Source organism: Lolium rigidum, chromosome 6, assembly GCF_022539505.1.
Source record: "Lolium rigidum isolate FL_2022 chromosome 6, APGP_CSIRO_Lrig_0.1, whole genome shotgun sequence".
Lineage (NCBI taxonomy): Eukaryota > Viridiplantae > Streptophyta > Magnoliopsida > Poales > Poaceae > Lolium > Lolium rigidum.
The window spans coordinates 312,304,199-312,330,483 of NC_061513.1; the positions used below are offsets into that span (position 1 = coordinate 312,304,199).

General features: G+C 47.2%; 3 protein-coding genes across 3 annotated transcripts; 2 read left to right on the top strand and 1 right to left on the bottom strand.

Moving 5' to 3' along the window:
* Positions 1–5,657: 5,657 nt before the first annotated feature.
* Positions 5,658–8,107, top strand: LOC124667240 (WAT1-related protein At3g30340-like). The gene is made up of 6 exons (XM_047204545.1): positions 5,658–5,839; positions 6,074–6,136; positions 6,279–6,395; positions 6,465–6,855; positions 7,233–7,384; positions 7,867–8,107. The coding sequence occupies exons 1-6, from the start codon at positions 5,658–5,660 to the stop codon at positions 8,018–8,020; spliced, it is 1,059 nt and encodes a 352-aa protein (XP_047060501.1). The 3' UTR covers positions 8,021–8,107.
* A 756-nt stretch (positions 8,108–8,863) lies between these two features.
* LOC124667239 (WAT1-related protein At3g30340-like) lies at positions 8,864–11,040 on the top strand. The gene is made up of 4 exons (XM_047204544.1): positions 8,864–9,039; positions 9,492–10,071; positions 10,464–10,615; positions 10,780–11,040. The coding sequence occupies exons 1-4, from the start codon at positions 8,864–8,866 to the stop codon at positions 10,919–10,921; spliced, it is 1,050 nt and encodes a 349-aa protein (XP_047060500.1). The 3' UTR covers positions 10,922–11,040.
* Positions 11,041–21,235: 10,195 nt separating this feature from the next.
* Positions 21,236–25,456, bottom strand: LOC124660876 (protein NCA1-like). The gene is made up of 8 exons (XM_047198715.1): positions 25,341–25,456; positions 24,793–25,107; positions 24,485–24,713; positions 24,202–24,347; positions 23,257–23,344; positions 23,028–23,174; positions 21,812–21,961; positions 21,236–21,728 (listed from the first exon to the last, which is right to left on the bottom strand). Exons 2-8 carry the CDS (start codon positions 25,068–25,070, stop codon positions 21,681–21,683), a joined length of 1,086 nt encoding a protein of 361 aa, XP_047054671.1. The 5' UTR covers positions 25,071–25,107; positions 25,341–25,456; the 3' UTR covers positions 21,236–21,680.
* Positions 25,457–26,285: the final 829 nt, after the last annotated feature.

The following is a 26,285-nucleotide window of genomic DNA, read 5'->3' on the forward strand; positions in this document are numbered from 1 at the left end:
GACGTTTTGGCCGCTTTCGTCGGGCTAGGTGGCCTCAAAAACGAGAAAAAAAAGTTTTGACATGCACCACGGAGGGACCCAAAATCGTCGGCCATGGTACACCAGCAACCACAGCGCGACTTCAACTTCGTCGGCCATGGCAACTTTTCTTGTAGTGATATGTGACTCTAGCTCGGTTTGTCATCGTATACCAAAAATGGGGAGATTGTAAGGGTATTTTACCCTTATCCATTATTTTGGTAACAATGACACCGTGCTAAGAGTATTTGGCCTAATACATGTTTATAACGTTAATCTCAGGTATTAGCCAAAGAGGCATAAATGGTGTATCAAAGGAACAAGAAGGCTAAAGGAGACCCCCCCCCCCACTTCGACAACAATCAAAAAGGGGGTCTACAGCAGGGCGCCGGTCATAGGACCGGTTGGACCGGCCCATGTGCCGGCAGACTCCGGTCTGCCGCCCAGTCGACCGGGCGCTGGGCCGGGCGCCCCGGCGCCAACTGGCCCCTGCGCTTACACCGACCGGGAGGGCTACTGTAAGCCTCTGGAACGCTCCGATTCCAGTCCGGTCAGCCGCCCGGTTTGGACCAGCGGGTCCGGTCCCTGGCCCGGTCGTACCGGGCGCGGGACCGGGCGCCCCGGCGCCAACCGCCCCCTGCGCTCACACCAACCGGGAGGAGTACTGAGAAGGATTTCGAGTCTCCGGTTGGGGTCCGGTCTGCCGCCCGGTTTGGACCGGCGGGTCCGGTCCCTGGTCCGGTCCGACCGGGCCCTGCGCCGGACGGTCCGGTCCCTGGTCCGGTTGACCGGGAATCTCGGGAGAAAGCTGATGTGTCAAGTGAGCAACGGCCATATTTCAAGTGACACTATAAATACCCCTTCTCCTACCTCTGAAGGGGTAGGCACTACACTACAAGCTGTTCTTGAGCTCTCTCTCTCATACTCCATTGCTAGAAACACCAAAAGCCTCAGATCTACCTCCTCCTCCACCCAAACTCAAATCCCTCCGGGAAAACGATAGAGGAGGACCCGATCTACTGTTCTACCAAGCAAAATCTCATTCCTCCTTGTATTCATCAAGAAGCTTGCTCTCTAGGGTTCCTTGGATACCCTAGGTGGGCAAGAGTGGTCTGGAAGCATCCGGACTGTGGATTTGCTCCTGACAAGATTGTGAAGGTTTGGAGGCTACCTCAAAGTCTACCACAAGTGAGTGAGTTATTCCTTCGTGGGATAGTGACAAGGGATTAACTTGTCAATGCATACGGGTTGTAGACTAGGGTTTTAGTCGGAAGTAGAGGGCAAGTAGATCTCGAAGGTTTCAGCCGAAAAGTACTCGACGATATGAAAACTAGGGTTTGTGAGACAATGAATCGATGTTTTCTTTGTCCCTCGGCTCCCCCTTATATAGGAGGTGGAGCCGAGGGATTCGTGATACACAAGTTACAGAGTCCGGGAGGGTTTCCAACTCATCCCGCAATATTACAAGTGTTCTCTCCTAATACAACTCTAGCTTTCCTTAACTAGCAACTTGGGCTTCCGATTCTTCTTATCCTTCGGGTCGTGGGCCTTCAGTAAACCCCGGGTACCATCTATGGTAGGCCCATTGGGGATGCCTATGTTAGATAGGCTCCGGAGAATAGGGTGAGCCTTCGTGGCGTGGGGAATCCTTCGTGGGACCTCCACCCCTCCAAACGTGGCGTACCTTCTTGCAAAGGAAGAGAACACGGGAATACATCCTCGTCTCCGCGTGCTATCGGTTATCTCTAACTGAACTCCTTACTTATGATTTAACTGCCTGTGAGAGCCTTCGTGCTCGAGTTAGTTGTATCCCCATATAGGTTGTTTCACCTAGTTTGCATTAGGCTCACCTTTATATTTCGCAAAGCCTAATATTGCAAAGAAAGAATTAAAATCTGTAGAAACATATTCACCCCCCTCTAGGTTTATCATCTCCAAACTTTCAGCAGGTTCGAACTAGTACCGGAAAGTAGTTCAGTAGTGGTAGTCGTACCGCGTAGACACCATGGTTTAGCTCTATAGTTCTTAGTTCAGTTCAGCTCTATACTTTTACTTCAGTTCAGTTACGTAGTTCTTGTCTTCATCCTGCATGTTTTGTCTGTACGACCGAAAGGGAAAACGTGTTGATATATTCAGTTACAACTCTTAATTGCACATATTACTCTGAACATTTTTTTAACTGATGAAATCTTTGATGTACATGCTATACCTGTCAATTTTCTATTTTTTATTAAACGTTATTTTGAAAAATAGCGTGTTATTAGCACGTTGTAACTTGCATAGAGTTTAGAGAAGGACCACGCTATTTTATTTAGCGCGCTATTTTTTCCTTGAGAAAAACAAGCTAAACAGAGAAAACCGAACGGAAAAAAACAGGATTAAAAAAAGACTGTAAGCAACCTACCAAAGGAAGAAGCGCTAAATGGGCCGGTTCCGGTTAATGCCCGCTGCGGGCGTTGAATAGGATTCACCATTGATCGCCTTAGGAGCGGCTCGCCGCCTCTCGCGCAAGCTGAAGTGGGTCGTCATTGTGCCGAAGAAATGGGCTCGATCCAGATTGAGTCCTAGGGCAGATCATTTCAAATTGTAGGGAGGTTGTTAGACTTGTTTCCCTTCTCGGCCTGGTCGTAGTGGAATAGCTCATGCACATTAAGAGCATCTCTAGTCATGTCCCTCAAAGCACCCCCAAAGACTTTTGGGGCGAGCCAGACATTTTATCGTTCCTAGTCGCGTGCCCCAAATGCCATTTCCGCCCGACGCGACCCTAGTCACAGGGACGCTTCGGGCTCACCGGATAGAGCGCGAAGCGAGACGGGGAGTGGCGGGCCTGACGCATCATTGACACACGAACGAAACGTCAGAGCTTTGCCTTAATGGAGATGGAGGGACATGCAAGACGTCACGTCGGCGTTGCGCCTCCCCGACGCATCTCTGTGCTTCCTCCACGCGTCGCCTCCATTCGCACGCCACCACGTGTTCCCGCTCTTTCTTCCCGCATCTTCTGGCCTCTTCCCACCTCTTCTCGCGTCGCCGGCGCCTAAAAAAGGCCTCCTCCGCTCAATGGACGACACCACAGCCGCCGGCATCCCTTTCTCTGCCGCAATACATGCCTCGTCGCCTGCGCACCACCTACGCATTAATGAGTTGCGCTGGCGGCGGCCAGTTGCCTCCACCAGCGTCTCCACCAACACATCCATCTCCACCACCACCGGAGTTCGACGTCGACCCGGAGCTAGCGGACAACGAAGCATCGGAGGAGGCGGCGCAGGCGGCCACCATAGCGGTGTTCGACGCCGCCACGGTGGAAGAGACGCGCCTCCATCGGGCGGAGGAGATGGGATAGCGGTGGCGTGCAGAGCAGCTTCAAGAGCGGCGCATTGAGGAGCTGCGGAAGCGGCTGCGGGAGCCCCATCAACGACAGTGACGGGAGGAGCTGGAGCAACAGGAGGAAGCGGCGGCAGCGGAAGCGGCGGCCTGGGAGGCGGAGGCGTTGGCAGCGGTGGCGACGCAAGTGGAGGAGGAGGACAACGACGACGACGACTTCGACTAGTCCGATGACGACTGGTCAGACCCGGACAAGCAGCGGCGGAGGGGAGGCGACGACGGGGCGGGGCCTTCGAACGCACCGTCGGGCGGCCAATAGACTAGGGTTAGATGATCTAGCCGTTTTCATTTAAACTTATAAAATATAATTAAATTTAAATGAAAACTTTTATTTTCACGCATCTTTATTGATTTGGGGCCTCTAAATGGGAACGGTACTGGGCAGGGATACGTTCCAAACAAAGCACCAAGCAACAAAGTCTCACAAACATTCGATCCAACGTGATTTGGAGGTCCTTTGGAAACGTGACTGTAGATACTCTAAGGCGCATCTATCCTCAAAATACAAGAAGCTAGACACCTACCGATTGTGCAACCTCAGCGACGAGGACACCCCATTCTTCCACGCCAACGCCTCCACACGGCACACGCATGCGCATGAACGAGATCAAGGTCCTGCACTCAGACGGCCTTCCTGCACTCCGCGCTTCTCGAAACCACACCGCTTTGTTGGAATTTTCCCACGATTGATCATATCAAAATAGATGAACACTAGTAAAAACAAAATTTATTGTCAAGGATACGTATCGCACCCTTTAAAGTTTTCTCTTCGTTTTTCAACTCTTGCGGTACTACAAAAACCACAGCGCCACATATATATGCACGGCAACATCCTATATACCTACTCGGTCAGTCAGCAACAAACGAAACCTGACCGGACTCAGCTCGTACACTAGTTAAACTAAGACCTACATGTTACATCGACTCAAACTAATCTAACTCCAAACCGGACACGCCTAACAACCATGCAAGGCAACTTCTAACTAGACTAAGTCTAGACAAACTCTAACGTAGTGATACAACAGCTAGTACTACCTCAGCGTGCAAGCTGACTGGAAATGTAATACACATGTGCTAATCACCAAACTTACTAGAGACAAGATTATTATTTCTAACACGCCTGTCCCAACCTTGCCACGCTGCTGCCACCGATCGCCAGCCTGTCTTTTCCCCATCTAGCTCTCTAGCCTGACTGATCATAGCTTCACTGCAGAGGAACACGCAGGATTAGTACGAGGGGATAGAGATCCTCGTTGCTGCCATCTTCCTGCCAATGAAATCTATGTGCCGCGATGCCATTGGCCCCCTTTAGCAGGCATCAGGTGTCACTGCTTCAGAAACCTACCTAGTAATTCGTCTGAAGCTTTGTTTGTTTCGACACACACGGTGGCCGAAATCTTTTTAGTTGGAGAGCAAACAGGAAATGGAGATGTCCAAAAAAAAGAAAAAAACTGGAAAGGGATAGGTAGATCAGTGGTGTTGAGGAGAGTGGAGGGCCCGAGGGAGCAAGCCCAGGTACATATAATATACTCCCTCCATCTTAAAATGTAAGGCCGATTAGTCAAAAATCAATGTTCTGAAAGTTTGAACAGGTTTATAAATAAAAATACAAACATTTACAATACTGAATCAATATCAATAGATTTACCATAAAGTATATTTTATTAACGTGTCCATTCGATATCTGGTTAAAGCTAGTAGGATTTAACTGTCGACTTATCTTTAGATGCCTTACATTTTGGGACGAAAAGAGTAGAGGTGCTAGCTAGTTAATCTGCCGGCATCAATGGCCACAGGAACCTGATGATGCCAAGCAGCTAGCTAGCTGCTTCAGTGGCCACTGGCACTCAGCATCCATGCCCTAAACTATTCCTTCTTTACTCAGGTTCCACTTAAACCAGTAGCCATGCACTTTGTACCATTCCTTAACTCGCCTTTGTCTGCATGCACCAATCAACAGTCCTTAGCATCAACACTAACGCTGACCTCTCACACATAAAGTTAGTAACATGACTAATGCTCTCTAACATCACCACATGCGCAAGCAATGCTTGTATATAGTACTCCTTCCGTCCCGAAAAGGATGTCGCAAATTTGTCTATTTGGATGTATATATGGCGACATCCCTTTCAGGACGGAGGGAGTATTAGGTATACTATAAGACATATAGGATCAAGGCTGCTACCAAGATAGTTAGTGCCCACCACCTAGGACAGACAAGACACCTTGAGCTTCAGGTAAGCAGCAGAGAGCAAATGGTGTCCATGGAGTTGCTGATGCCGGTGGCTGCCATGCTCGCCTTCGACATCCTCTTTGCGCTGATGACAGTGCTGGTGAAGAAGGCGCTCGATGGTGGCCTGAACCCTGTCGTTCTAATCGCTCTGCGGCAGTTTGTTGCGGCAGTTTTCCTGGCCCCAATTGCATACTTCCGAGAAAGGTTTGTGAGAAAGAACCAGTTGCTCATTTTATTTCTGGATGATGTTGAGCACCTCCGCAAGTTAATCTGAAAAACTCACAATTCATGCTCTACTGCATGATTTTTTCATTAACGTGGGTCTACCCTCTCCCTTGATGTTCCAAATGTTTTATCCTACACTAATATATAAAGTCAGTGTCTAGAACAGTCTCGCTGATAAATTTCTCATGCTGATTATTTATATTTTTATTTCAGGAATGCAAGACCAAAATTCACAAAGGAGATATTTGCCTACTTGTTCATGAGCGCGCTACTCGGGTAATTTATTTTCATCTGGAAATCCTAATTTGTTAATGTTACTGTGGCCTTTCTAAATGCAATGAAGGAGAACAGTCAAAGGAGTACTTGCAAATTACAATGCGTTTTATTTTTGTCTGAATATATGTGCATATATATACAGGGCACTATTTGCTCAGTATCTATTCTTCTTGGGGTTGAGCTACACCACTGCAACACTCGCTGCAACCGTCTCGAACATGACTCCGGTCTTCACCTTCTTGATCGCCGTCCCTCTCCGGTCAGTTTCTTAACTAACATATATTTTTCATGTCAAAACTTTTCATCCAGACTGAAACTGGTTCTGCAGGTTGGAAACAGTTGATGTTAGGAGCAAAGCAGGTGTTGCTAAGATCGCAGGAACACTTGTGTCGGTTGGTGGTGCAACGCTGCTGAGTCTGTACAAGGGTGCTGCTCTGACTGGCACAACATCTTCGGCGCAAGAGCACATCACCACCAGCAGCAGCAAGGGTAGATGGATGCTGGGCTCGGCGTTGCTGCTCCTGAACTGCATCACCTTCGCATTCTGGATGTTGCTGCAAGGGAAACTCACCAAAAAGTACCCTGCAGTCATCTCGAGCACTGCATTCATGGCCTTAATCAGCTCACTGCAAGCAGGAGCGCTGGCATTGACCACTCAAAGGCACCTCTCCGTGTGGCTTCTCCGAGGAACCACGCAGATCGCAACCGTTCTTTTCGCGGTACGTGAGATAGCTCAAATGGCCACCAATCTGCAAATAATCAACAAAGTTTCTGTTATTGAAAAACAAAGACCGTCAATCTTTTATTTTCTTGGGTAAGCTATTTGATCCTACTTGTCTGAACATAAACCAGGATGATTTGACACCACTTATTAATCCTGTTTGTTTGGAGTTGAATTTGGAATGTAACAAAACTTAATCCCAGTCCTTCATAGCTCTAATAGTTATCAACACATGGCCCCACAAGTCAGACATATGCTGTTGTCTGGCAAAAGTGAAAATTCAGTTAGAGACAGGATTTTTTTCCTCACAAAGAATGGTTCAGATTCAGTGGATGTGCTGGGTTTCCACTGAAACTTTGCACCTTTGCTGTTCAGGGAGTGGGAGTGTCGGGGATAGGGTATGTGCTGATGACCTGGTGCATTGAGAAGAGAGGGCCGGTGTTCACTGCAGGCTTCTTGCCTCTCATTCAAATCATAGCTGCAGTCCTTGGTCTCTTCATCCTTCATGAACAGCTTTACCTTGGAAGGTATTTGGACCTTCTATTCACTCGTAAAGTTTATTAAACAACTGTATGGCGAAGACAACTCTGCAAAATAAGCTTAAATATTGAAGTATTTTTGGAACATAGCAGCTAGGCTTTATTTAGGGTTTTTATAGCGCATACGTGAAAATTAGTGTTTATTAATTTAGGTATTTGCTTTCTCAAAAGTCTAGTACATATCTTATGTCCTAATGAGAAGATAAAAAACATAGAAAAAACAAATTCTGGTCCAGATATCGTTGTGCACTTGTACTATATTTATCACTTGGAAGGACTAAGAATTGACACGTTGCTTAAATGTTGCATGTGTAAATGTCTATCAGCAAAGGACTAACAATTGACATAATGCTAAGAAGTTGCAAAGCGTAAATAACTATCAGACAAACAACAACTTTGCTTCAAGACATAGAACTCTGGCAAAAACAATGGAAAAGTCACACATCTGTTTCCCTTTTTCGTCCTTGAAGTGTGGTAGGTGCTGCTCTTGTCATCGGAGGCCTCTATCTTCTCCTCTGGGGGAAGAGCAAGGAAGCATCATCAGCTTCTCTTTTGTTGGCGAAAGGAGCGGAAGAAGACAGGGAGAAGCAACCAAATTTGTGTGCACAGGAAGGGCACTCTTAGTTAGTCTTCGGAACGTCAAGTATCATCCAAAATGTTCCAATTATGTCCAATGTATGTTGCTACAACTTTGAATAAGCAAGTGCCATATTTGTGATCATTGTGCACATTATTTTCTGGTGGTGTGGTGCCTGGTGAGGTTGCCATTCCTTGCCTTTTGTGTTCAACAGTTACGAAGTGATTATTACAGAAAGCACATGTTGCTGGATTTACCGCCATCCTCGGGATGAGGATCTAACTTGTCAATGAAGATGATAGTTGAGCAGGAGCAGGATCACACTAACAAGCACAAAGGTGAAGGATCAGTAGTGGTGTTTGAGTTGAGCAATTTACTGCCTCCTGCAATAGTATTCTTGACCTAAAGGTAGTGTTGCAAGCCAAATTTATCAGGTTACTAGTAATGGCAAGTAATATTATGTTCTTTTAGATGCTGATGAAAAATAAAATATTTCTATTGGTGTTAGGAAGTGAGAGGACTAGTCCACATACATAAAAAAGGAGTCTTTGCAATCTCAGTGCTTCCATCTTTTCTCCACCTTGTTGGCATCTTATCTGGTTTTGGTCGGGGCACCAGAAAAGGTAAGGGACTGAATTAGAACATACACTTTCACATGGCATTCTTTAGATTATAATTAATCTTTACTTGTAGTAGTAACTTTTCACAGGAGTAAGCAAAGCAATTAATTAAGTGTGGTGATAGCATATTAGCATTTCTTTTTGCCCCCTGGGTAAATGAGAGCCGTCACTTTTGGTGAGTGAGTGCCATTGCGGGGCTATATATATATAATCAGACATTCAGACAGTTCATAAGCATATCAGTCATCTTGTAGCTAAAGAAAACTTACAATGTGGGTGGAGTGGAGACCGGTGGTGGGAATGTTGGCCTTCGATCTCATCACGGCTGTGATGACCGCGCTGGTGAAGAAGGCGCTGGAGCGGGGGCTGGACCGCCTGGTTCTCGTCACGCTAAGGCAGCTGGTCGCCACCATCTTCCTTGCTCCCATAGCCTATTTCAAAGAACGGTATGCACATTAATACATCCCTGTACATGCAATCTGACCAAGGTTTGGGTTACCGATCAATTTACCGCAGTTACCGGATTTCCCAGCCCCCTCCGGTAAATTGACTTACCGGACAAAAAAATTCAGCCCAATTTAAATTTGAGCTGCGTTGCCCAGACGGCCAGAAGTCATGTAAACTCAACACTTGGCAGGCAGCCAAGTAGTAGATCTCACGATTCAGTCACCTCCCCTTTGACTGCATCCTCCTATCTCCACTATGATTCAGTAACCATGGCTTTTCAACTTTAAATTCAAATTCTATTTGAGAATTTCGTCCGGTATTTTTTTTCCGGTAACCACGGTAACCATGAATCCGAGCCACCCCCAAGATTTTTTCAAAAACCGGTAGCCAAAACCTTGAATCTGACTTCCCTCATTTTCTAAAATTGCATCGCGCCATGGCATTCATGCAGGAGCACGAGGCCCAAGCTCACACTGGAGATTCTGGCATACTTATTCTTCAGTGCCGTGTTCGGCGCCGCGCTCTCGCAGTACACCTTCTTCTACGGGCTGCAGTACACCACTGCCACATTTGCCATAACCTTCATCAACCTCTCTCCTGTGCTCACCTTCCTCATCGCTGTCGTGCTGAGGATGGAGCCACTGAAGGTGAAAAGCATGGCAGGGGCTGCAAAGATCACCGGGACGCTGATGTCGCTCGCCGGCCTGCTTCTGCTGACTCTGTACAAGGGCGTGCCACTGACGCACCAGGCCGCCACTGCACTGAGCCCGGCTGCTCACAACACTGATGGCGGTGGCAACAGGAGCTGGATGCTAGGCACCATGGCGCTACTGGCCAACTGCATGTTCTTCTCCTTCTGGCTTCTGCTGCAGACCAGGCTGACCAAGAAGTACCCGGCCATCTACTCCAGCACCGCCCTCATGTTCTTCATTAGCACGCTTCAGGGAGGGGTTCTCACGGTGGCCGTTGAGCGGCGCGCCTCGTTGTGGATGCTCACCGACAAGCTGGAGATCATCACCGTCTTGTATGCAGTAAGCTAAAACATCATGATCATCTTCTTCACCTTGACTTGTACCACCTTCGAAAAAGAGAAAAAAAAACTTGCCCAGAAGGAGCAAGTAGGAAAAAAATAGCGCGCTATAACAAAATAGCGTGGGTCTAAAAATATGCTATTAGCATGCTATAGCGTGCTATTAACGCGAATAGCGCGCTATAGCGCCAAAATAGCGTAGCGTCGGCTCTCCAAATACGCTATAGCGTGCTATTAGCGTTGGAATAGCGCGCTATTTTTTTCCATGCTAATAAAAGCAATTGCCCTAACTTGCAGCTCACACTAATCTATACAATCATTCAATACACACCAATTTCTTCGAGCAAAAAATATTTGTGACTGCTTGACCTTACGATCAAATTGTGCATGCAGGGGATCATTGGGTCTGGAGCCGGATACCTGATAATGACGTGGTGCGTGGAGAAGAAGGGCCCGGTCTTCACTGCAGCCTTCATCCCCATCATCCAGATCATGGTGGCCACCATCGATTTCTTCTTCCTCCATGAGCAAATCTACCTTGGAAGGTAATGCATATATAGTTATCGAGTTTCATGTTTCAATCTCCTTTTGCAATGATCGTTGTCATATATATATACATCCTTGGCACTTGCCAAAGTTAATAGTTTTAACAACTGAATTGTAATGACAGTATTTCTGCTTGTTAATTATCTTGGCAATGCATTGACAGCGTGTTAGGGTCTGTGCTGATGGTACTGGGACTCTACCTTGTGCTGTGGGGAAAGAAGAGGGATGAAGAATCCTCTGTATCTTGTGCTACTAACAAGCAACTGGATGAAGAGGCTGACAATGTACAAGCAGTGAAACTGTAAAAATCACGCGCTATTGGTACTGCAACACATAACATATAGTTCTTCTCATATTCTAGCTGGATGCAGCTAGCTATATATGTAGAATTTAGTAAGTGAGCAGAGAGCTCATTTGGCATATGCCGCGTCCAGTGCTCTACAGTAGCTCCATATCGGGATGCTGTTATTGGTTATATATCCTATAACTCCTTCCGTTTCAAAATACTTTGCTATTTTAACAGCAAGTGCATTTGCAGTAATCGGCACCTTTCAATGTTGCTCACATTTTACCATATTATCAGTATGGCGTGTACAATGTTCCATAATTGGCTGCATTTCTTGCATTGCAACTTGCAAGCCAAAAATTACATTCCCTGCTGTCACTACAATCCAGCAAAATGGACAAAACTGCTCAAAACTGCTTCTAGGAAGCAGTCACTAAGAGCAGTTTTTTCGTTTTTCGTTTGGAAACGAACCAAGCGCAGAATTTAAACCACGTAATATACTTCTAGAGAATTGTAGACTGGATGCCTTTCTCCGTTTCTCGTGGGTCAGAAATTTAGGGTAGTAAAAAAAATCACAAAATTTGGGGTGGGCCACGGCCCACCCGGCCCACCCTGTAGGTCCCCCCATGATTGTAGTTCTTGATCCTTACACGAGGCCTGATCTATGTAATGCCTTACACTACCGGAAACTGCAGGCCAAGCTACATTCAGCCTTTATTTAAAAAAAAAATCTTTAAAAGTTTGAAACTCCAAATATATCTTGAATGTAGCTAATGATGTATACTAGGAACATGCAAAAATCTCAATGTGAAATTCCCTGTTTTGTAGGCCACGCGAAAACGTGAAATTATCTGTGGTGTAGGCTACACAAAAACGACAGATGCTATGAAGAGGCGTACTAATAGGAGGCGTTGGGTCTCTGAATTGATCAACCCGGCCACACGTTCGTGGGATGAGCGGCTGATTAGGGAGATCTCCTATGCCCACGACGCTGACATGATATTATCTATCAAGCTACCGATGACGCCGTGCGATGATTTTGTGGCCTGGCTACCTGAGAAGAATGGCATGTTTACGGTCAGCTCAGCTTATCGGCTAGGTTTGGAGCCTGCCCTTATTGCTATGAGCCCGGGACAGTCAAGCTCTAATCCTAATGGCGACAGAAGAATTTGGGACCTGGTGTGGAAAGCAAAAGTACCTCCAAAACTGAGAGTCTTCGCTTGGAAGGCTGCTACGGAAACCTTAGCTGTTAAAGTGGCGGTTCATCGACGTATATCGACAGTTCTACCTACATGCACTATCTGCGGATGCGGTGTTGAGAGTGTGCATCATGCCCTGGTTACATGTACTCTTGCTCGTGCACTGAGAGAGGGCATGCGGTCACATTGGGATTTACCGACGGAAGAGGAGTTCAGCTTATCTGGGAAGGAATGGATTCTTAATCTCCTTCTTCAGGCCCGGGCAACGCAGAGAGATCAAGTCATCTTCCTTCTTTGGCGTGTTTGGCATCATCGGAATAATGTGATTCGTGGGGATGGGAAGGCGTCTATTGCAGCATCGATTCCCTACCTCCGAAATTATGTTGAGTCCTTTAGAGACTGCACTGGTCCAGCCCCGGACCCGAAAGGAAAAACCCCTATGCCTACATCGCATGTGGCCTTATCGCATGCACCCAAGGCCCCTGCCCCATCTCGGTGGACTCCACCGTTAGCGGGGGAGCTCAAGGTGAATGTCGACGCGGGTTGGAATGAGGGGGCAAAATCAGCTGGCCTGGGAGTAGTAATCCGAGATACACATGGACAGGTGGTTCAATCTTCATGGTATCATATCCCGAGCTGCTCTAGCGCTGAAGAGGCGGAAGCCTTGGCCTGTCTGGAGGGCCTAAAAACTATTCAGTTCCTGTACTGCGACAGGGCAGTGGTAGAAAGTGATTGCCTGCGAGTGGTGCAAGCTCTAACAAGCGATGATCGGAACTTATCACATTGTTGGAGTACTATTCTGGATGCCAAAGGGCTGCTGCGGGCCTTTAATCATATTACAATTAGCAAGGTAGATCGAGAAAGTAATGGAGTTGCTCATAGTTTAGCGCAGCTAGGTAAAGATGGTTTTAGAGGCACTCTTACTGGATCTGTCCCAACGGGTGTGTTGGTGGCTCTCCAAAACGATTGTAAGAACACTTTGTAATCTTGTCGCAGCAGGTTTCTTACGCACTCTTTTCCTTACCAGGGTACCTAAGGGGACTGGAAGGTTTTTAATGAGGCGGCCTGTTTGCTAATATACGTGATTCTTACTTCAAAAAAAAAACAAAAACGACAGATGCTTGGATCCAAGTATAATGAATAGCGCATAGTTTAAAACTATAAATTAGTGAGATTTTATCATTTTTATGTAACCTACTATAAAGAGTTTCACATTAATATTTTGCACCATTGTAGGATACGTCATTGGGTACAATCAGGATTTTTTTCAGAATTTCTAAAAGATATTAAAATAAGATTTTTGATTATTTAAAAATAAAGGACTATATGTAGCTCAGACCTGTATTTCTCCACCCTCACTACACTACCTTAGAATGTTTTTGTCGATATAATTTCCCTTCGGACCAAGAAAAAGATGTTACATTACTCTAACCGCAACTATACTTGTCTTTTTTTCTGCGAAACACAGTATAATCAAAAACGCTCACACATACGCCCACACATTCACCCCTATGAACGCACGCATAACCTACCCCTATGAGCACCTGCCAGAAACTGCGTCGAAAAAACTGATTTGACGGGTCTTGAGATTGAAGAAATCACCATAGACGTCTTGCTGTCGACCGGAACGTCGCCTCCCGCTAAAAAATATTCCGTATTTATGAGACACCAAAGTGTCAAATTAATTTAGTATTTAAACTCTGGTGGGCTGGGGGCCGGGCCACTACCCTCCAAACCATCCAACCACAGGTTGGTTCTCGCAAGTACACTTGTCTAGATTTTGACCGCGTCACGCCAAGGATGCATCTCAAAGTTTCAACCATATACTACAGTACAACATTGTGTGTGATGTTTCACTTTGTGAAAAACACAGTAATCTGAACGGTTGCACTCCCAACTTTAGAATACAATTTGTTTCATCTCATTCATTGCTATTTCAATTCAAAATACCTGGAGACCACATGAGAATGCCAATACAAAGGATACAAACGAGCTAACTGCACTTCTCTCCACATTTTCTCATCCGGACTTGGGACCGGCAAAGTGTTATCACCGGAATTTAACCGAGTCAGAGGTGGGCCGCGATCAAGATGGTTTGAAGATGTATATATATGGAGGAATACGTAGATCGGCCTTTTATACCAAGTTGGGCTTAATTGCCCGTGTATCTGTAATATATTAGATCGTATTTTAGTTTAGAGATAGAATCTTAGTCGTGCACGGTTTAGTGCATGCCCACATTAGAAAGTCCCCTGGACTATAAATATGTACCTAGGGTTTATGGAATAAACAACAACTCACGTTCAACCCCAAAAACAAACCAATCTCGGCGCATCGCCAACTCCTTCGTCTCGAGGGTTTCTATCGGGTAAGCGACATGCTGCCTAGATCGCATCTTGCGATCTAGGCAGCACAAGCCCCACGTTGTTCATGCGTTGCTCGTACTCGAAGCGCTTTTGATGGCGAGCAACGTAGTTATCATTGGATGTGTTAGGGTTAGCATTGTTCTTCGTTTAAGCATGCTTACGTAGTGCAACCCTTGCATATCTAGCCGTCCTCACGCCTATCCCGGGTGTGGGGGCGGCACCCCGCTTGATCATTATTTAGTAGATCTGATCCGTTACGATTGCTCCTTGTTCTACAAGGATTAGTTTAATATCCGCAATAGTTTGGCCTTACAAAGGGGGGAGGATCCCGTGGCACGTAGGGTGGCGTTCGCAAGTCCTAAACGGGATGTTCCTAGGATCAACTTCATGTTGGTTTTCCGGCCTTGTTTAGGATCGGCTTACGAGCACCGTGCGTGGCCATCCGGCCCAACCTCGGAGTAGGATGATCCGATTATGTGGTGAAAACCCTAAATCGTCGTAGATCTCATTAGCTTCATCTTGATCAAGCAGGACCACCAAGTATTCGTACACCCCGTACGGATCATGGGTGGATCGGCTCTTTGAGCCGATTCACGGGATAACCTCGAGAGCCGATCGAGGCTCGTATTTAACGTTTACATGTATGCCCTGCGGAGAAACTAAGCGAGGCAATCTCATCACCTTCCCGACCGGGTATAGGTCAGGTGGCACGCCCTTGCACTTCGCAACGCCGCGTGTGACCAGAAGAGCATTGCGGGCCGTCGCTCGGAGGGGTCTCAGCCAGCCGCAGCTCTAGGCCCCCCCCGGCTCTACAGTGTTGACAAGGCCGCTGCCCGCCGGTGGGTTTTGGCAGTCAACACATTCTGGCACGCCCGGTGGGACCATCGTCTACATCAACCACATCGCCATCTACTTCTGAGATGGCGGACGGCACGCCAGTCGCCTACGAGGATCTGCCGGGTAACTACCTTGCTCGGCTGATGCGCGAAACAAACAATCAAAGGAAGGCCGATAGCGATGACTTCGGCTGATGCGGACGCATTACTCGTCCTCCCGACCGGAGCTCGGTGCCCCGCATTTCCGACGAGCCGACCGAGGTTATGTTCACCACATGGTTGCTTGGGTCAAGCGGCGATCTAACGGACGAGCAGCCACGTCGACTACACGAGTCCCAACGGGGCTGACTCGCAAGTACGGCGCCCGGGCGTAACGCAGAGCCGATATCTGTAGTTACCAGACAGATTCGGCTCGAGGGAGGCATACGGTCACCACGCCGGACAGATGGTAAACGATAGCCGGTGGAAAATCGGCTAATAATAAAAAAAAAAAACAAGAAGGAGAGAAGCAAAACGTTGCAAGCGTAACGATCAACATATCAAGGCCCTACCGAGAAGCAGAATCATTTGTCTATAAAAGCCCTACTGGAGAAACACGCCGAGGGCGATAATAGCATCAACACGGATGCGTTCCGCCTCAGCAATCTCAGCTTCATCATCTGCGTCTTTGCCCGTCACCAGCCTGATTGCTCGTGGAACGGATTTCAGCCAGATCGGCCTTCAGATCGGCTGTGAGATCTTTTGCTTCTTCTTCAGAGCGGGCGACAAGGGCCTCCTTATCTTGGATGAGCTGTTTGGTCACCCTTACCCTCTCTTCGAGGTCCTCCAACTCCTTGTGCAAGGTTTCGAGTTCGGCACGGGTGGCAGAAGTATCCGTCTTGGCGTCCCGAAGCAGCCTTTTTCTCATTGAGCCGTCGGCACTTCTCGGCAATATCGGCTCTCGGCGGAAGTTGGGAGTGGCGAAGAGTAATCCTTTGGCGAGCGGATTGAATCCGTGACTTGAAGACCGACGAGGTGACGGCGGGCCAAAGCTTCACTTGCAGGGGCATAGGGAGATGAGAATGGATATCCGCGAGGATACCCTTGACCTCTTCGGAATTCTCAATCGCAGCATCAATAGAGGTAGAGAGCAAGTCCTTGAGGCGCCGGAGCCGGCCACGGACCGTGCCGATGTCCGGCTCCCCACTTGCCTTGGAAGGGGTGGGATCGATGGATGTCTGGATCGAACGCAAGCAAGCTCGAGAGATCACAACCCCGGCAAGGCAAACACAGTGAGTTTAGCAGATGGCAAGGAGCCGACAGAGCCAAAAGGGAAAAACATACCTCTCCCAAGGGGAAGGAGCAGCCGGCGCGAGAACGATCGGCTTTTCTGGGGATTCGGTTGGATCAACCGCTCGTACAGCCGCGGGCGTCGGGGCAGCCAGATCCAGGGTAGCAGACGGCCTCTGTACCTCCTCAACGTTCCCGCTAGAAGTTTCGGCGACCTACAAAAGGAAGGGATTAGCCGATCCAGGTGATAACGGGGCAACATGAGAGCACGACCACAAAGATAATTACATTCGAGATCTCCTGGCTTGATGGAGAGGTTGGTGGGTTCTTGCGAACCCTCTTAACGCAGCGATGCTTCGTACGTAACCCCGACCTGGTCGGGGCCCGAGGAGTAGGAGTTTCGGTGATCGACCTTTTCTTGGGAGCCGGCGCTGGCGAAGCCGTCTGACTCCGGGTAGTGGACCTCTCGGAATCACCTGAGCTCGATTCTCCCCGGCTGGTTTCTTCGGCTCCACTGGAGGATCCATCAACAGGGGCCTGTAGGAAAGGATGCAAGTGCGGTATGAACAAATTCTTTGGGAAGAAATACGGACAAGCGCCTGCAGTGGTCTAAACCAACTTACACGCAAGCTTTCCCGGGCCGGAGCTTTACGCTTCGGGGTTTTCCCGACCGCTACCTTCCTCACCACCGTCCTCGCCGGAGTCGAGGCTCGGGGGCAACGAGCCCCGAAGACGCTTTGCTCTTGGAAGCCGATTTCGGTGAAATCGGCCGACCCCGCATTATAACTTTCTTCGTGGGGGCGAACTCGGCGGAAGAGAACCACCGGTGCCGGAGGAAGAAAGACGAAAGGGGAGCCGTCGGCTTGTGTAGGAGCTGGGCCATCTTGTTGCCGCCAAGAGAAGAAAGTCAATTCACGGACAATCACCGTGAGGCGCTTACAAGAAATACTTAAGTGACGGTACCTGGTCGGCAGGGGGATCATATTCGGCGTCAAGCTCCTTCAGCCTGCGGTCCTAGTGCCTTCCTCGAAGACATGGGTTTTCCACATAGACCACCAAGTTTCGAAACCGTCGGTGGTGGAGGAGAATTGGAGGTCATGGGGAATTGGTATGACCGGAGCATCAAAGAAGGTATAACACCTTTGGGCGGTGAGGATGTCAGGCAGTTCAGCTCTACTTGCGGTCAGATGATGAAGGAAGAAGTGTGGAGGCACCTGTCCAAGACCAAGCTGCCGAGCCGCTACTACTGGTTGATAAGACTCATAACCTGGCTTGATGATCCGGTTTGAGGTGCTCATGCCAACAGGGAGAAAGCAAGGACGAATCATGAGGGAGTACAAGTGCTGTGTGCCGGCGTCATCGGCAAAGTCGTCCAATCGGAAAGAGACGGGGTTTTCAAAATTTGCCGATTCAGTATAAGGGTGGAACAGGGGGTTGTCTAAACCCTGGTAGAAAATCTTAAACCACCCCGTCGCTTCTTTGGGGATCAATCTCGCTACCCGGAGACCATACAGGGCTTGGCCGTAGGCCGGTGCATCGAATTTCCTTGCCATTTTCATCCGGAAAGGTGCGGTTAGTCAGCGATGGGAAGTCTGGGATTTGGCTTTGAAAATATAGTTGGGCCCACAGCTTGAATGAACCACCGGTGGACCGCCGAGTTTAACTGTCTTGCGGGTGAACAGTTTGACGGACATCGCTTGAAGGGATCGATAAATCTCTCCAAGGAATAACTTGCCTAGACCAAGTTGGGTGCCTTTGGCGAGTTCATAGGCTAGGGAGAGGTAATTCTTGGTAGGAGCAAGTGACGGACCACGTAATATGAAGTGCTCCAACCGGAAGTTCAAGAAGGCCGTGTGCTCCCTCTCTCGTTACCGAGCCTTTGGTTTTCATATAACGATTGAGATAAGCACCCCAGTTGGTACACTCTTTTTAGAGGAGAGAGTGAAAGGGACCTTTGGGAGCTTGAATGCGGAAGGACCGGGAGACGCAATGTCTAGCCCCGTGATCATGGCCACGTCCCAGCAGGGTCGGAGTCATAGGGCCATGACCAAACATGAAACAGTTCAGTGCGTCGGACCAAAAATAGCCGATGGTTTTCAAGATGTTCTCATTCTTCTCAAGAGGAGACAGCGATAATGACAGAGCATCGGCTATTCCTATAGTTTCCCAAGTGGCATAGTGGGATTTTGATACCCTACTGTACCATGCCACCCAACCTTCAGGGGGATTGGGCCAGGCTCGCAGGCAGTCGGCCCAGGAAGTCAGATCTAGGTTTTGGCTCACAAAGGGGATTCTGTTAGCCTCGCATGAGATTAACGGAGCAGGGCTCTCGGAAGAACGAGGACCGAGGCACATCGAATTTGCGAGAGAAGGATGTGGCGGAAGAATGTCTCGAAACCTAAATTAGTGGCGTAACGAGGCATTAATTTAGGCGTTGGCATTAATCCCGTGTCAAAGTCAAACGGCGAGGGAAGATTGAGGATTACCTTCAGTCCGGCGACCGTGGTGTCAGTGTTAGCTGATTCCGCCATGGGATGTGTTGAAGGGGTTGGAAGCCGCGCGGTCGAGATCTGTGAAGGGGGTGTTGGATTGGAACTGCTCGAGCGGCGATTTGGGGATCTGACTCTGTTTTTTGCAGATGGAGGTCGCGAGTTACCGTTTGGAGGATGGCTAGCTCAACGTTGCCCGGTGTGCTTATGAGAGGGACTGAAAAGGAGGTCGTCTGATTTCGACTATCGGCAGAACAGCTTGGCTGGGAACGCTTCTTCGGTGTTGAAAGAAGAGACAAGAGGCATTGCAACGGTGATGCCACGACACGGCCCGACGAGAGAAAAACATGATGATTTTGGAAATAATATTTCCAAAACCAGTGGGGGCATGTGTTATCACCGGAATTTAACCGAGTCGGAGGTGGGCCGCGATCAAGATGGTTTGAAGATGTATATATATGGAGGAATACGTAGATCGGCCTTTTATACCAAGTTGGGCTTAATTGCCCGTGTATCTGTAATATATTAGATCGTATTTTAGTTTAGAGATAGAATCTTAGTCGTGCACGGTTTAGTGCATGCCCACATTAGAAAGTCCCCCGGACTATAAATATGTACCTAGGGTTTATGGAATAAACAACAACTCACGTTCAACCCCAAAAACAAACCAATCTCGGCGCATCGCCAACTCCTTCGTCTCGAGGGTTTCTATCAGTAAGCGACATGCTGCCTAGATCGCATCTTGCGATCTAGGCAGCACAAGCCCCACGTTGTTCATGCGTTGCTCGCATCGAAGCGCTTTTGATGGCGAGCAACGTAGTTATCATTGGATGTGTTAGGGTTAGCATTGTTCTTCGTTTAAGCATGCTTACGTAGTGCAACCCTTGCATATCTAGCCGTCCTCACGCCTATCCCGGGTGTGGGGGCGGCACCCCGCTTGATCATTATTTAGTAGATCTGATCCGTTACGATTGCTCCTTGTTCTACAAGGATTAGTTTAATATCTGCAATAGTTTGGCCTTACAAAGGGGGAGGATCCTGTGGCACGTAGGGTGGCGTTCGCAAGTCCTAAACGGGATGTTCCTAGGATCAACTTCATGTTGGTTTTCTCGGCCTTGTTTAGGATCGGCTTACGAGCACCGTGCGTGGCCATCCGGCCCAACCTCGGAGTAGGATGATCCGATTATGTGGTGAAAACCCTAAATCGTCGTAGATCTCATTAGCTTCATCTTGATCAAGCAGGACCACCAAGTATTCGTACACCCCGTACGGATCATGGGTGGATCGGCTCTTTGAGCCGATTCACAGGATAACCCGAGAGCCGATCGAGGCTCGTATTTAACGTTTACATGTATGCCCTGCAGAAACTAAGCGAGGCAATCTCATCACCTTCCCGACCAGGTATAGGTCGGTGGCACGCCCTTGCACTTCGCAACGCCGCGTGTGACCAGAAGAGCATTGCGGGCCGTCGCTCGGAGGGGTCTCAGCCAGCCGCAGCTCTAGGCTCCCCCCGGCTCTACAGTGTTGACAAGGCCGCTGCCCGCCGGTGGGTTTTGGCAGTCAACACAAAGGCAGTGTTAAACTGCAACAATACAAAACACAACCAAACACTCGACAAAGCATACAGGCCACACAATCGATCAAAGGCAATATTCACACACACACACACCATGGAACTTTGCAGACAAGATCATAACGCATAAAATAGACATGGGAGGCAGGCCGACAACAGACCTACATAACGGTCTGTTTTGGTCCGTGTGGATAGATTATACGAAAATCTCAGTCTAGTGGTCTGATGTGAATAGATCAACGTGTACGAACAGACCCTTTTCGGTGGCATAGCATGTACTATCCTCTTCCTCTCTCACCTTCTCTGTTACCATCGATGCCACCGTCTCCTCCAGCTCCTAGTTCCTAGCATCCACCACCAACTCACACGTCCCGCAGAGGCTCACCGAGGAGACCTGGATGTCCGCGCACCTGTTTGAGATGGCCTGCCTTTGATTGCTGACCTAAATAAATTTATCTCTATTTTACACCTGTGATTTAATTTCACAACTTTGTACTACTCCATGTGATGAACGTCTAAAACTTTACATTATATTGAGGGTTCCCTTATATTAATGCTACTATGACAGCATCTTCATGCTTCAACTTAAACGCATTCTTGCTTGAACAAAATAATACTTACCCATGAACGTGTACTCATCAATTAAAGTTGTTTAAGCACAAAAAAATAAGTTTAACCTACATCACTGCCAAAATAATTCCGAAGTTCTGAAATATCCAAGAATCATTTCTCGAGAATCCATTATGGATCAACTTTTTTCTTATGTTGAACAATAAGAAACAGTCGGAAGAAAACTACTATTACAAGTACAACGCTGCTTAGTTTGGCCTGGCCCGTTCAGGTACGCGTAGCTGCCGTATCTGAGATTCTGAGAACATGACCACTCAATCATATACACCAGAAAACCTGAACACTGGGTCGTTGCCATCTCTGCCCGGGTCCTGTGTCACAAGATTACATTTACAGTGCACGAGTATACACACGGGGCACCATTTCTATATGCATCACAACAACGCTGCAGTTGAACCCCGTCGCGTGGGAATATCTTACTTGCCACCCAACTGTTTCTGCAGGAAGTCAAGAACCGAGCGGCGCTGAAAAACGCAGATCGAAAGTCAGTCCAGAACATATACACGTACGCTGGAAAACAAAGATGGAAAGGGTAAGTTGTAGCTACCCGTTGTTCCAGACTAGCCTGCTCAGAATCCAGCTTCAACTTCTCAAGGCACTTAATTGCTTCCTCGAAACCCTCGACAGCCGCTTCTTCGTTGCCGAGATTTCTGTCAACATCCGCAACTTTGGCTAGAGAAGTTGCTACATCGATGACCTATATCCAAACAGTCATCAGATTGTCATATAATAGCAGGTAAAGCAAACCGCACCATGAAAAGTCCATCTCTTCGATGTAACAGCATAGTTCTTGCTTCTCATTAAGACAGTTAAAATCTAGTTTAATCAATCAAGCCTACTTGTTCAAACCATATTATATTTTTAAAGAGCATTCTTGATCAGTAACAGAGATTCATTCTGTAGATGTACTAACCAAGCAACAAGGTGATCTCAAAGTGACATTTTTCACATTTCAGTTTATCAATCATCAAGGAAAAAACATGACAGCTTAGGATCCTATCCGTTAGCAGATAATTTCATAATGAAAATAAGCTCTTAATCGATGTGCGTGAATCATGCAGAATCACCTCATGACTTGGGGTAACAGGTGGTAGTTTCTAAAGATATAAAACACTTGTTTATAAAATAATACCCATCCATTCATGTGTTTGTTGGGTTGATAATATAATGACATGTTGAGAGCATCAGTTGTTGCAAAACCTATCAGGTTGGCACAGTTTTTAATCAAATACTTGGTCATTATGGTATATTTAAGACCATCAAAGTAAAGTTACAGGGCGCAACTTTTTGCAGCTCTAGGATGGTCCAGCACTTGCTTCCATTGTATTACCTCAGAAAGTATACAAAACTGTAGTTCTGAGGGAGCCAACCGTGTTATCATTTATCTTTTACTGTGTTTGGATTGCGTGCATGCCCATCAGTACCAGGAATGTGCAGATATGTTCATAATAAAATGAGCTCTTTCGACGTGTGTGTACCATGCAGAATCACATCATGACTTGGGGTGACAGGTGGCAGTTTCTAAAGATATAAAACACCATGACAGATGTTTTCTCTTGTCTTGTTTATGCAATAATACCCATCCTTAATAAAAATGGATAGCCGTAAAAAGATCCAGCAGTAGCCAACAGAAATTGGAAAAAAAAGGATGCCTGATCTTGCTTTCATTTCTTATTTAAGTGAAGACCTATCTATCTTGTCCCCGTAGATGCTTAATCTAGAATTATCAATTGATAGCATTAGCATCTGAGCATTTGAATCACCTGGGAGGCCACAGCTGAGTGTTCCTTTACTGAATTTCTGCGAACTTCTAATGAACGAGCATAATAACTTCTTGCAGATTGAAGGTCCCCGTCATAGTAGCGAAGGTCTCCAACTTTATTAAGTGAAACCGAGAGCGTATGGACCAACTGTAGAAGAATCAAACGGTCAATTAACATAAGGAAGGTTAATGTTTTACAAAGACGATATGCCACTGAACTAGAATACAACCTCAAGATCCTTTGTGGGCAATTTCGAGAGAAACTCGGCACTTTCTTCATAGTAAGTGATCGCTGAAGGAGCATCTCCCAAGGTTCGACTGAAAAAATAGAGTCCAGTGATGAGAAACAGGGATAAACCAGTGTGAAATGAGTTCATCCAAGGTAAGCAAATAAGGTCAGTGTGTGTCACTGTTATAACGTTGAATGGCATACCGAAAGAGTTACAACGAAACATTAACCTGAGCTAATGGCGCATGGCACTTTGAGAAGAGCAAAATATCCACTAGTGACCTGGGAGACATCACGGACCATGTGTTTCTTATATGAGTAGGTAACAAACATCCTGCCCAGAACAAAGATCCTGCCCGGTGGCTAGACAAGCTATCGCCCTATGATTAGCACCAATATGCCGTCTGGTACAAGGCATGGTGCATGATTAACAGTTTTTCTACTTTACCCATCGCAAATATAACATATAGAAGCAAGTTGCAACTACCATGGCAACTGGCAAACTATCAGCTATGTGCATCGGTTAGTCTGCACATAACATGAGCATTGCAAAATTGCTAATAAGTGTTTTCCAAAGTAAACATTCATAGAAGTACAACACCGTCCAATACTTCAATGAAAGAACATGGAATTGGGTATGATGATATTTCCCATATACTTCTCCGTACCCTTTTCCAATGAAAATGCTACATCAGTCAAAACTCAGAACATGTGACCATGGAGGTATTAGCATAAAATTAATAAGAAGTGAAAGAATGTTTCATTGTGAGAAGTTGCTAGATAAATGACCTTTACACGACAGTTGCCAGATGGTCAAATAATACCAACAAAGGCAAACTACACTATGAATCATCTGTCTGTTGTATGTAACAAGTATAGGTTTATTTCTTAGTTTGCGAGAGTGAAAATGCTGAGAAGAGTAAGTGGCCAAGAAAGAAGGTCATACCAGCAATCCCCAAGCATTCCCAATACCGCCCCAAGCTGAGAACATAGGTCTAGGTTGTCTTGTGAAGATTTCAACTCCTCCCTGATGTCTTCTGCACACATGCTGAGCCTTGACTTTGCACTCTCAATGTTCTGTGCGCGAAAAGCCTGAAGATGCAGAAGTTAGAAGCACCGCCACTATAACATAATGTTGACTAATAAATCAGTACATACATACTTGATAACAATGAATCATGCAAATTTCACGGAAAGCGGTAATTACAGGAGTTGATTTGATGACTGACCCTCATAGCCTGCTGCACCAGAAAGGCACCCCTCTCCATGGAGACATCCTCATATATCACCTTGCCCTTGCCCCCCGCTGCCTCCCCGTCCCCTCCAGCAAGGGACCTCTTGATCCGGGCATGGCCGTCGATGAAGCGGTCGACAAGGACCTGGAGCTCGGTGTCGGGCTCGATCCCCTCTACGTCGGCACCACACAATGGGCAGTCCTTGAAGCGCGATATGCACGCCCTGCCAAAGGTTCATCCGATCAGCACACACACACAGAAGCAAGAAGCAATGCCTGGTTCGAGAGGCGAGGAGCACCCACTTGCAGAACTTGTGCAGGCACGGCTTGCACTTGCTGGCGTCGTGGAGCAGCGCCTGGCAGACCATGCAGCTGAGCGGCCCGAGCTTGAAGGTGTTGGAGTCGTAGCCGAAGGGGCACTTGGCGGGCACCAGCCGAGGGTCTTCGGCGCCGCTTTCCTTGTCGTGGCTCTTGCCGGTCACCGGGCACGCGCCGCCGCCGTTCTTGTCGGGCTTCTTGTCGGACTTCATGGGGCACACGCCGCCGGTGGTGGCCTTCGCGAACGGGCAGAGGGAGCTCATGCCGATTCTTTACTGAGATTCTTTGTTTGCTGGCTCTCTGTACACAGGGAGGGGAGGCATTTCAGGTAGGGGTACGTTGCAGCAAGGAATCTGATGATGTATGACCAAGCGTACCCGCCGAATTGGGCGGGCAGAAGCGGATTGGCTGAGAATCGAGCAAACCTAATCGACGGGGGAATTGGGGATCCGATTGAGTTTAGCAGGGCAATCGATCCATCAAAGGGAGGAAGTGGATGGAACCGAGTGGAAGGGGAGCGGCGAGGCGCTTACCGTTGGTGTGCGGGCGCGCGGTTGATCGGCCGGCGACGGCGACGGCGACGACGCCTCTTCTGGTCTCCTCTGGTGGATAGGAAGAAGCAAATCGAATGGCGATGCAGAAAGCACCACGACACAGGGGAGAGGCGACGAATGGTGGGCTGGGCTGGGACCACCACCAACCCGCCGAATGTGACATGGGCTTTGCAACGCTGCTGTTCCTCCTGGTACAACTACCCCATCTTTTTCAGCTGAAAAAAACTGACCCCATCTTTTTCCCCTCAAAAAATAAAAACTACTCCATGTTTTTCGCACCAAAAACAAAAGATCTCATTTTCCAGTTGAACCATTTTAAAGGTTTCTCTTGAAAAAACATTTTGAAAATTTTGTTGAAATTCAGATTAAGTACAGAAAACCCTGAAATCCAAGTTGACGGCGCACCATCCCTCACAACCTCTCATTAAAATATTCTTTCTCGATAAATAAAACGAAAAAATATATACTAAATATTCATCTAATGACAGAAAAATTCAACTATAATTTCAATATTTCGATTTGAGTATGGAAAACCCTGAAACCCAAGTTATTTATTTCGCGCAGCGCACCCTCACACCTAGTAATTTAAATCCTCTTTCTCGCTAAATAATTTTTAAAAATTAATTTAAGGAAGAAAAAACTGAAATATAATTTTAATAATTCAAATTGAGTACAAAAACCCTTAAATACAAGTTAACTCTTTCACGCAGCACACATTCACAACCTGTAATTCAAATCATCTTTCGCACCAAATAATATTAAAGATTCATTTAATGACGAAACAATGAACTATAAATTTTAAAAGTAGTCGGTGGTTTCATCGAGAAAAAAAGGCCCAATAAAGTTGCACGAGCTTACTACTACTTTTTAAGAGATTTCAAGTAAATTTCTAGTGGGTTTCATCTGAACTAGTTTTAGTTTTTT